General features: G+C 39.0%; 1 protein-coding gene across 2 annotated transcripts; it reads right to left on the bottom strand.

The window, feature by feature from the left end:
* Positions 1-342: 342 nt before the first annotated feature.
* On the bottom strand, positions 343-10,860 carry C3H5orf24 (chromosome 3 C5orf24 homolog). 2 transcript variants are annotated; one of them, XM_060093378.1, is made up of 3 exons: positions 10,606-10,860; positions 4,434-4,863; positions 343-2,713 (listed from the first exon to the last, which is right to left on the bottom strand). In XM_060093378.1, exons 2-3 carry the CDS (start codon positions 4,858-4,860, stop codon positions 2,673-2,675), a joined length of 468 nt encoding a protein of 155 aa, XP_059949361.1. In that variant the 5' UTR covers positions 4,861-4,863; positions 10,606-10,860; the 3' UTR covers positions 343-2,672. The 2 variants fall into 2 exon arrangements, with proteins under 2 accessions (XP_059949361.1, XP_059949360.1); XM_060093377.1 differs by having other exon boundaries at positions 343-4,863.
* Positions 10,861-12,616: the final 1,756 nt, after the last annotated feature.

Raw genomic sequence — 12,616 nt, 5'->3', positions numbered from 1 at the left:
AAGCCCGTGCGTAGCAACAAAGACCCAATGGCAGCCAAAAATAAATAAATTTATTTTAAAAAATTAATAATTTAAGCCTTTAGCAGAACCATTAGCCTGAAGTATCTTAATAATTGGAAGAAAATGAAATTCATTTATAAGTTAGAAGTTTAAAGTACAAATATATAAATAATTACTATTTTGAGAAAAACAAGTAGAGAGAGGCAGATTTCAGAAAGCACAACCCAAGGAAAATACAAGACCACCAATCATGAAAGAGGTTTTACCATTTACAATTACCCTACTTGGAAAATACTTTGCTAAGAAATAAAGTAGTAAACATAGTTGGTTTTAAAGTAATGACTTTATTAATAAATATACATCCATATGATGATGTAGATACAAATCATGAACACTACTCCATTCCCATACACATAATTGCACACGAGTAGCTCAAGTTCATGGACATAAAAACATACACAGTATCTATTCAGACTTTTTACAGCAGAGAACAGCGTGCTTATATCAGTTAACTGGTAATTATTTTCTCCATAATTACCTGTGGAAAAAGGAAACTGTGAAACTCAAAGAATCAAAGTGGTCTGATTACTATAAATCACACGCTTGATTTACTATAGCATTAAATTTTCCAAAAATTAAATACATTATTTGTGAGAGCACAGATTTATCTACTTGGAGTAGGAGGGGAAAGCAAAGGAAAGATTTAGATACATCCTAGAGTTTAATAGCATATAGTTAAGCTATAATAAAAACAAAAACATAATAGCATCAAAATATCTTATGTTCAAGGGAAAAAACGTTTTGAACTGTTGTGAATTCTTATATTGATATTTTACTATAAAGGGATCATAAAATTTTACTTGCATATATAGACAATGACTGGCAGAGTAGCAGTTATTGTCAATATCCCCTGAATTGTTCTTTTAAAGCTTCTTAGAATATAAAAGAGAAACTTCTTTTTTTTTCTTTAGCTCATACACTGGTTTTTCTTACACTGGATGAATCACCTTTAACCTAATAAATGGATCCAGATAATTTTTTTTCCTCCTTAATTCAAAGAAACGCTATTCTTATTTCATGAAAATATACATGTAAATTCACACAAACATTAATTTGGAATGAATATTACTTTTACTACTTTAACAGATGTTTCTTTTAAAAAGTAAATAAAAAATATAAAGAATTTTTTAGTCTAACTGAAATACTGATTTTTAAAACATCCCCCAATATTAAAAATTAATCACTTATTTTCTTCCATACACTGTGCTAGCATTTTTTTAAATATCCAGTGCAAAACTCCAAAGATAGTATCAAAATCATCCCACGCTAAAGATTAGTTATGCAAGGTTATAGCTGTCAAAAAATGAAAGTTTCATCTGTATTAGCTCCTAATTTGTTAATATAAGAATAAATAAGGCATGTTAAAATATTTTTTAAAGAAAAAAGTAAAGCAAACTTACTTGAAGAGCAGATCATTTTCTGACCAAAGTTTTAATATAGAATAGTGAAACCTATTTTGTGAAGAACAGAATTACACAATATAAAATTACTAATTTACCTTTCAAGGAACAATCATACAGTGGGAGGAAAAGGCCAGTTTTCCCCAACTGAATATATTAAAGTATAGGTAATTGTTTAACATGCTATTTCAGTGTTTATCATGACAAGAGACAGTGTTACAAAAGATGCACAATGTAGTCTTTATAGAGAAGTAAAAATATTTTGTATTTTAAGACTTCATTCATGTTATCATTTAGATGTCTTTCTCTTCATCATGGCACCAACAAACTGTTCACAAGGAGAAAAGGAAGTGGAATCAGGAGATGCTCATCAGCATACAGATCTAATACTCCAGGTAACGACTCACATGAACACAGAAAATTCAGCTTTTTAAATGATGTTATCCATTCACAAAAGTAGCCATTCGCCACTTTTTTCCCTGGGACATAGCTCCTGATGTTAATAAACACTGTTATGAACATACTTCCTTTAGTTGATCTCACCATTTCATTAACTTGTATATAAGATTCATTATACATTAACACACCTGCTTTATCTTCTGACACACAGCACAGCACCACTGAGTAGATGTGCTGGAGGATGGAGAAAGGGGGAGGGGAATGAATGTAGAAAAAGGCAGGGAGAAAGAGCATGTATAACAAAATCAGGAAAGCAAATAAACTGAAAGGGAAATGTCAAATGGGTGTACTATAAAACACAACCTGCAACCAAACCCTTGACAGTGATATATATAATTCCATGGAAGAACATTTAATTAAACAACTGTTTTCAGGAATTCAAAAGAGGATTTCTAAGCAGCCAACTGCTGAACATCATCTTGAGAAACAACTAAATGACAGATACATAATAAAAGTGGATGGATGAACATATGAATAAAGACATAAGCATCTGTGTGTGTCAGAAGTTATACTGTTCTAAGTAAATTATTTAAAAAGTTTTATATTTTAAGCTTCTGCAAGAAGAAACTCTTGTAGCAATTTAGCTGCCAGAATGTTGCAACTGATTATGTAGTCATCCAACATTGTTCTCTATGGTTTGTGCAAAGCTAAAATTGTTGAGGTCACTGTCTTAGATGCCAGTGCACACACAGTCCCCACATACAATGCAACACCTCTTACTGTAAAGAGCAGCATAAAGTCCAGCTCATTGTGTCAGGCATCACTGGAACACCTGAAGGCTTGCTGCTTTTTTCCTGATAAAAAAGGTATGAAACATGACATCCATTTGCAGTCAGAGTTTGCAGTAACTGAGAGCAAGCCCAAACAACACAGTATGTGCCCTTTTAAATTTTTAATTATTTTAAAAGTTTTGGGGTCCTGCAAATCTACATTATAATCTCAAAGGCATTTAAGCTCACAAATACATATACACTAACTTTAAAGTTCAGTGGAATTTTTTTTTCCAAATCCAAAGTTTATAATAGTTTATTTTATTTAGAACTCAGAATAAATAAAATGTATATTAACAAAGAATATTACTTTCAGAAAGAGGGAAGAGAGATATCCCCCTGTCCCTTCTATATGTATCTACCCAATACGTTTTTTTCTTTCCTATCTATTTTGTTTCTAAAGCAAACACTGTCAGAAAAAAAAATTTATTTTGAATGAAGTGGTCTCACTAGAGCCACCATGAGATTTTTAATTAAACTAACCAACGTATTTCTTACATGTTTCATGCATAGATGGATTCCTATATACTTCTTAATATTTGGGTTCTGACAGAAAACTACATTTTGTTTATACCAGTTTTACGGTCTACCATTCAATTTTTGTCCTTTGGTAGATACAGACCTGAAACCACAGTGACTGCTAATGCAATGGGACAATTTATCAGAAAAAACTAAAAAATATTCTTAATAAATGAACATTAATAAATGTTTTAAGCATAATGCTTTAAAACTAAGTATATGAAAGACAAAATGTAGTAACTATAGCAACATGCAGACCTTAAGAATGTTTTTTTCCTATTATATTAAATATGCTATTCTCAGAATGCACTGTATTCAATATTTCACCAAAAATGTAATGTGCAGTTTTTATTAAAAAGTTTATTTTTTTTGTAAATATGAATTGTTTGTAGTGTTTGGTATACATGCTCTTAGGCAATTAAAAAATACACAACCTAACATGGCTGAAAGGCAAACACTAAAGAATTTTTAAAGGAATAATAGTTAAATCAATTAATGCCATGTAGATCAATAAATAGGAAGCTGCTTAAACCTAGAACATTAAAAATAAGACTTTTAACATATGAAATCTAAGTAAATGCCAAAGCATACAAATATCTGTGTCTTGTCTCATGAACATATTACAAAAAACCTCACAGCCACTATCTCAAGTAATCCTGAATCATTAGTTTGCTTTGTTCCATCAGTTAAAAATACCTTAGATATTATCTTTATTATATTGTAAGCTTACTTCACAAACTAATAGGTATAATGGTTTCAGTTGTTTAGCACATGAAGCATCTATTTAGAATGACCCAAAAGTAGTAATGAAATGAGAGACAACCATAACTCTAAAGGAAAAGCAAAAATGATTTAGATAGGTGTTACATTTGAACCTATGTACAAATACAATGCCACTGCTATGCCCTGAGTGCATCTGTCAGCATATGACAGTTTCTGAGCAAAAGCAGGAAAAAAAAAAATCAAATGGGAAAACAAATTTGGAAAGCCCAGGACATAAAATCATGTATGTCAAAATAAAACCAAGAAGCTTTGGGATTATTCACAATCTTCCTTCTAAACCTGGCCCACCTTTCCTGCCTCATTCACTCATTGGGCGGCTTGATTTCGCTGCTGGTTTCCTCTACGCCATGAACTGCTCTACCATGCATCATAGGGTAAGGAAAAGCAGCAGTCCCACAGCCATAACCAAGATCGGCAAGACGGGATAGAGCTTTAATGCTACCTGGAGGTCTCCCTGGGCTGACTTTGTATCCCGCAGCTTTAGTTGTACCCAAAGGTCTGCCTGGACTTGTCTTAAATCCAGCTGCTTTGGTGGTTCCCAGGGGTCTGCCTGTGCTGGTCCGGTATCCTGCTGATTTGGTGGTTCCTGAAGGCCGGCCACGCTTACCAGATCGGTTGAGATTTTTCTTTTTCTTTAGTTCATCTTTTATCTCTATGCTTCTGCCACTTGTAGTTTGCAAGTGTGTTTCATTTAATGGGTCTTGCCTCTGACAAGCCATTGGTTTGTGGCTGACTGTGTGGCTGTATTTGTTTTGCTGGGAGGAATATATGTCAAACTGATCAGCAGCTCTCATGGCATCTTCACTGAGGCAGGAAGGTTTGCCAGGCCCACAAAAAGCTGGATTACTGCTGGCAACGGGATGCATCATTTTCTACCAAAAATAAGACAAATATGCATAAATACACATATACAAATATATATCTGTATGACAGCATTTAGTGGGAAAACAGTCTGTCTTCCAACAACTATGCAGGCTCTCTAAAATTAGCTGACAGGCAGGACTCCAGACCACTTATAAACAAACACACATCAGCAGATTCAGATACTTTTTTTTTTTCTCAATTTAATCACTGGCAGGCACAAATGCCATGCAAGATAACTCTAGTACTGATTTTGTAGTTATAATGTTCTCTGCTTAGCAAAGTGTGTACATGAAATCTGTTACATTTTGTAGGCTCTTTTCTTCTAGACTACTAAATCCTAAAAAGATAATAATAAACACAAGAATTGTTATTAACATGATTCTTTTTTTCTTAAGTTTCCCTAGCATTCTTAGAATGTCTTCCTTTGGCCTTTCATTATATTTCCCACATGTATACTTCTGATCTGGCCAGTTTTCACAAGGTGGACACTTCCTTATCGTTATCATCATTTATTATTTATACAGAATCCTGAGTGTATGTTACACTTTACAAGAGATAGAATGTACTAAGGAAAGAACACAATCTGTTGGCCAAAGGTACTGACTCCCTTTAAACTATTCTATCCAAACAGGAGGCAATAACAACGTAAAGGGTAAACAAAGGTTTCCATTAGCTGAAATAAGTGAACATTTATACAAACTACAGAGACTTATACTACAAAAATATGTGTAACAATCATAATAAAATACTTTCTATTTTTAAAGTGTGGTTATCAAGACAAAAGTTGAATGTGCAACACTGCTTTCTCCCTTGACCATAAATAATGATGTGGATCTTCTTCCCTTACAAGAGCTCTGTGGCTTATTAACAAACAGTCCAAACTCTCTGTGAAGACATACATCCCTGTGAATTGTTTCTCTATTTAGCCATATCGTTTAGACACACAGAAAATGAGAGACTACAGTATTATATTTCAATAAGGTAAAAAACAAAAAAACCAAAAAAAAACCCACATGGGTTCCAATTCATATTTCTAAAGAGTCACAAATGTATACGAAGGTCCAGCCCCAAGCTGTTAGATGTTAGCCTGCACCTTTCATAAATGTAAAATTGTACCAAAACCTCAGTTATGAAAATAGTTACTCCCAGAGGCTAAGAATAGATAATCAATGTGAGCCAAAACCACTGCAAATTTATTTCAGTTATAAAGGTAAAAGGAAATGGAAATGAAGTCAAAGAACTGAATTCAGTTACATTACTAAATATTTGCTGAGAATCAACAGATATAGAGCCACTGGCCAGCTAGCTTAAAGTCTTAACTATGAAGGAAAAACATTTACAATGAGAAGCAACTTGTTTATGGCAGAAGCCTTATAGACTTGAAAACATAAAACAAGAGTGAGCTAAACACAAATATTAAATGGAGTGATCCTTCACTTATTCCCCAAGGATAGAGAATGACTTTATTATCACTTCATTTGCTCAAATTCTAATTTCAGATGAGAAATAAGAAATCAAGATGTGTTCCAAATGTAATGATATTAGCTGAAAGTTTTTTGAGATTTTTTTACGTGCCAGGTAATAAGTTTGGCCCTTTGCACATTATCTGACTTAATCATCACTACAATTCAACTCTATGGGGAACATACTGTTAGCTCTGTTTTACAGAAACTGAGGCAGGAACTTTAAGCAACTTGCCAGGGTCACACATTAGGAAATGGTAAAGCCAAATACAAATTCAGATAATCTGACTTCAGAACCAACCGGGGTTCTCAACAGCACCACTATCATTTGAGTCAGATAATTCTTTTGGGTGGGGGCGGGTGGAGGATGGGGTTGTCCTGTGCATTTTAAGATGCTTAGCAGCATCCCTGGCATCTACCCACTCCACCCTCTTGATGTCAGTAGCTACACCCTCCTCTTTACCCTCCCAATCTGTGACAACCAAAATATTCTCCAGACATTGCCAAATATTCCTTGGGGGGGGGGGATCTGCCACCTATCATGAGAATCACTCAGCTATACTAAAATGAAAACAGAAAACTCAATTTCAAATACTCCTGTTGGTCTTCCCCGGTGGCACAGTGGTTAAGAATCCACCTGCCAACGCAGGGGACACAGGTTCGAGCCCTGGCCCGGGAAGATCCCACATGCCGCGGAGCAACTAAGCCCAGGCGCCACAACTACTGAGCCTGCGTTCTAGAGCCCATGAGCCACAACTACTGAAGCCCGCGTGCCTAGAGCCTGTGCTCCGCAACAAGAGAAGCCACCACAATGAGAAGTCTGTGCACTGCAACGAAGAGTAGCCCCCGCTCGCCGCAACTAGAGAAAGCCCGCGCACAGCAACGAAGACCTAACTCAGCCAAAAATAAATAAATAAATAAATTTATTTAAAAATAAAATAAAACACTCCTGTTGAAGTTTTTATTCACCTCTTAAGCTCTACCTCTCCAAATATCCATAAAATCTGTTGCTAACTTCTCCAAATAATCATAAAACCGTTCTGTTGATAACCTCTCCAAATATCCACAGAACCTTTCTATTGGTAACATCTACAACATCTAAATCAAATAGATTTGTTTTCCAAATTGAAGAAAAGCCAATGTTGGGATTTGTGAAGGGACCAACCACATTCCTCTCCCCTACAAGTTATAAACTAACTGAGAAATATACACAGGAATTAGATAGGAATCAAAATACTAGTTTATTGCCAATAAAACTAGACTAGAGACCACATGCAAATACAAAGAGAAACACACTAAGACCTTTGAGCAGATTATAAGAGAAAAAGTGATCACTTTTTCTTTCTTTCTTTTGGCCGTGCCCTGAGGCTTGGGCCACACAGTGAAAGTGCTGAGAGTCTTAACCACTGGACTGTCAGGGAATTCCCAAAGTGATACCTTTTTCAATTTTATTATTCAGAAATCACCCTGCTGGAAAGCTCTAGTATAAACAGATAGAAAGGTACCAGTTCTCTTCCACAAGTAGCACTGCCAGTAAAGGGAGAAAATGTTTTCTCCTATAATCTGTTTCAGTGGTTTATAGCTCATGCCTTTTAAGTTCCTATCACTAACTTACCAAAATCTTCCCTCTGGACCTTACTTCCTTTAACTTTATTTTCTCTTAATATATCAGAACATTCATCATCTATTATCACTCAGGATATACAGTCTCAGCTTACATTATGTTAGGCTTTCAGAAGCAAGATTCTGCCATATATCCTTTACTCAGACAACCAACACTGAAGAAAAACACACCATTTAAACAGTAGACCTGCAATTAAAAAAAAAAAAATCCACCCATCTTCAACTACTTTAATCTTCTCCAGGAATTTATGAATTTGGTTTGTATTATGTTAATTTACTTCTGACACTGCTCATGTTTATTGAGGGCCAACTCCATGCAAAACACTATTCTAAGCATCAGGACACAAAATAGACAGAGGTAAAGCTGTTTATCCCAGGGAAGACAGTAAGATACTGATTTAAAGAACATTTCTAAAGGGCAAGTCTTCTGTATGTTCTATATTTTCCTTCCCTGCTACCACCAAGAAATCAGTACAGTATTCTACTTACTCAATTACTGATTAAGAAGCTGGACAAGAAATTTACTATGACTTTTACTCATGTAACTAGGTAAATTAAGGGGCTTCCCTGGTGGCTCAGTGGTTAAGAATCTGCCTGCCAATGCAGGGGACATGGGTTCGAGCCCTGGTCCAGGAAGATCCCACATGCCATGGAGCAACTAAGCCCGTGCGCCGCAACTGCTGAACCCGTGCTCTAGATCCGGCGTGCCACAAATACTGAAGCCCACGCGCCTAGAGCCCGTGCTCCGCAACAAGAGAAGCCACCGCAATGAGAAGCCCGTGCACTGCAACGAAGAGTAGACCCCGCTCGCCGCAAATAGAGAAAGCCCACACGCAGCAACAAAGACCCAACACAGCCAAAAACAAATAAATAAGTAAATTTATTATTTTTTTAAAAAATTAACTGAAACAAGAAACAGAGCTAAAACCAATCCCTTTCTACTTTCAGGTGTCAACTTTTTAAGATGGGAGTCAGCACCATTAGATCCTTGTGTGCATAACCATCATACATAAACACACGTGCACACACAGGAGGGCGCATGCAGAATTTGTATGTTTTTTTGTTTTGTTTTGTTTTGTTTTGTTTGGGGTACGCGGGCCTCTCACCGCCGTGGTCTCTCCCGCTGTGGAGCGCAGGCTCCGGACGCGCAGGCCCATTGGCCATGGCTCACGCGCTCTGCGGCATGTGGGATTCTCTCGCACCGGGGCACGAACCCGTGTCCCCTGCATCGGCAGGCGGACTCTCCACCACTGCGCCACCAGGGAAGCCCCAGAATTTGTATGTCTGTATGCAGTATGTGCATATACAAGCATTAATTCTACATTTAATAACGCCTCCCTGGTTCCACCTCAGGGCTCGTCAGCTGTTCTTTCTTGAAAGACTCTTCCCATACTATAGTACAGAGTTCATGAAAGCATGCAGGCCACATTTCCTAATAAGAGTCAGAATGAATACTACATTTCTAGAAAGTTTGGGCTGAACGAAATCCAAGATTACAGAACTAGCAAAGGTTAATAATCTTTTAAAATAGTTCACTAAATATAAGGGAATCAACTAAGAGCTTCGATATATTTTAACTATGACTAAATTAGAATTCTTAAAAGCATATGCTAAAACTTGCCATCCCTGAATCTGTTTTACTGTGTGTTTAACCCCTGAAGTCTTTCCATGAGCTGTTCTTTACGAAATAATTCCTTTTCCTTCTCCTGAATGTGGCAGTCATCACTGTCAACATAAAGAACTATAACTATTTTTAGTAACTTCACAACGCATTCATTTTTAAACATGGAGAAAATCTTCCTTTCAAGAAAACCAAGTTCTGCTCTCTTCCGAGGAGCGAACACCACATAATTCTCAGAGGTTATTTCAGGTCACTTGACTTGTAACAACTAGCTAAAATCATATGCGATTTTATAATTCTAAATGAAAGTCCATTGGTGATCGACCTCAATCACTCAGAAAGTCTATTCAGCAAAGGCTAAAACAAATGCCAGTAGCGACGCATCCTGCCCCACCACGGAAAGTTCTGATACTAGGAGAGAACATAAATAACGGTCTTCTTTGTCTTCTTTCTACTCGTTAATTGTGCCTCCACGGCGCAGTTTCCCCAGTGCCGGAATCCTTATTTGACAAGAGGCGTTTAAAAATGCATTACCTGTTGTGCCCGAAAGCGGTTATTAATGTATCAGCAATAAGAACTTTGCAGCAAATACACGCCCACAGTAGAGAGAGGGTTGTGAACCCTCTCCGATAATCATAACTGATAGCCCGCTGTCGTACACCGGAGTTCTGCAAGCTGGCCAAGTCCACAGGCCACTCCATCTAGACGTCCATCTCGAAGCCAGCAAGCATTAATTTAAAGTGATGGCGGGGAGGAATGAGGATTCTGACCTCGCAAAGAAAAGAAAGGGTGACCCCTCCCCCCCGCCGCAGGAGGAATTTCCCCCAAATAATGGCTTCAAGCCCGGAGAAGAGCAGGCTACGACCGGGGTCCCTCCTCTCGCTCCGAGCTAGGCCAGAGCCCCTTCTCAGGCGCGGGTCGGAGACCTGTTCTCACCAGCTGGCTAGGCCCTCATTCTGGCCCCCTCCTAGCCTCCTCCACGAGCACCCGCCGCCCCGACTCTGCTCCCGGCCAGTCTAACAAACCCCCGCGCGCCCACCTACCTCAGCCGCCAGTAGCCCGGCCCCTCAGCGCGCCCAGGGGCTGCCCATCGGCTGGGAACCTCACGCTGGCGCCGCTCTCTTTCCAGCCCGGCGCCTCTACACTGCGCGGAGAGCCCAAGACAGAGGGAAAAGCAGACAGGGCGGTGGCAGCGGCGAAGCGGACGCTGGTTCCCAGCTCCGACCTCAGCCACCACTCACGGCGCAGCACCGGACCGAGCAGGAAGAGGCCACCACAGCCCCGTGGAGCAAGGAGCGGCGTGCGCGAGCTCGCGAGTACCGCGCACGCGCACGCACACGCACACGAACGTCGCGAGACCCAACCTCCCGCCGACGACCGGCACGCAAGCCTGGGGAGAGTAGCCCAGGGAGCCGGGCTGCGCTTGCGCGGCACGGGAACGACAGGAGGTGGGGCTTAGGAAGGAGCTCCTTAGGCTCTGGTGTAGATCGCACGCCCAAAGGGATAACTTCCTAACGTGGATTTTTCAACCCAATCCTGTGATGCTGGATCTACTGCCGACCCCATTTTTCAGATTACAGGACTAATAAATGGTGGAGTCAGGATTTGAACCCAGCATTCTTGTTACAGAAACTGTGCTTTTAATCACCGTTGGCAAAAAGATTAATCCCTTATTGTGCTAGGTGCTGCCCAAAGCATATTAAAAGGATTCAGCCTCTGACTTTTAGTTACTTACGAATGGGTGGGGTGAGATCTCCACCTGCAAATAAAATGGACAATATTCAAATAACATGAGGTGTTTAGGCCCTCAGTGCTAGCACCATGTAATAATGAAAAGCCTCATTTTGTGAAGCTAATATTAAAAGTTTATAAAGTTTTTATATCCATGACCTCCTCTGAATTACCATATTCTTCATTCCACCATCACAGGAAGGGATGGGACAAGAATTAGCTTGCTTACAAAATCTCCCCTTTTATGTAGCTGTTGCGAGATTTCTGGCATATGGGTCACCCCATACAAGCCACTTAGCAGAAGGGATTAGTTTCCCCGGTTCTTTGGTCCGTTAATTCTAAAATGTCAGAAAGGAGAGGATCCAGAATTAGGAAGGCTGCCGAGAGGAAGACACTTTTTAAAAAAAATAATAAATCATGGTTGTTGTTTTATTTTAAATTTTTAAACTTTTTTTTTTTTTCCGGCCAGGCTCTGCTGCTTGCAAGATCCTACTTCCAGCCCCAGCAGTGAAAGCACAGAGTCCTAACCACTGGACCACCAGGGGATTCCCAGGAAGACACTTCTTTGACAGCCTGAAGAGGCCAGAGGCAGGTGCTTATCCCTTTTGCCCATGCAATGAAGACTGTTTGAGGAGATAATTCTTAACACTGAATTGCACCATGAGCACAGCACTTGGCCCAGTGCTGCTGTCAGCAAGAAATAAAGAGCAACAACTTTTCTGGGTGAGTACACAAGCCAGGAGGCAAACCAAGTACATAGAACAGGCAAGCTCAATCATTTTCTGGCAAGCAGGGTTTTGTGAAATGATTCTAAGAATCATTCTAATTACTCCTATAGAATAGTAGAAAACAGTACTGATCATACTACTATTGTTCATATATAAAAGGAGAATACCAATATAGAAAACAGCTAAAATACGCACACAGATTTTAGGGGATATTAAGTAGCCTTCCAAAAAACTTTTTGAAAACAAGTTTTCTCTAAGGAAGGTTTCTTTTTTACTCTTGAAGGGAAATGTGAGAATGCACTGCTGTGTTGCCATACCATGACTATTCCAGATCCGTAACTTTAAACTTTCAACTGAAATGGCGTTTGTACATAAAACTACTTAAGAAGGAAACTTTTGTGAATTCCCAGGTGGTCCAGTGGTTAGCACTCCCCGCTTTCACCACAAAGGGCCCAGGGTTCAATCCCTGGTCAGGGAACTAAGATCCCTGCAAGCTTCAAGGCGCGGCCAAAAAAAAACTTTCACACTAATAAGGTCAAATGATTTGCAGGCCCAATGGGGAAGTAGCCAGAGTAATAGAGGAAGTCAGACATTC

This window comes from Mesoplodon densirostris, chromosome 3 (assembly GCF_025265405.1).
Source record: "Mesoplodon densirostris isolate mMesDen1 chromosome 3, mMesDen1 primary haplotype, whole genome shotgun sequence".
Classification (NCBI taxonomy): Eukaryota; Metazoa; Chordata; class Mammalia; order Artiodactyla; family Ziphiidae; genus Mesoplodon; species Mesoplodon densirostris.
This window is presented reverse-complemented; position numbering and strand designations above follow the sequence as displayed.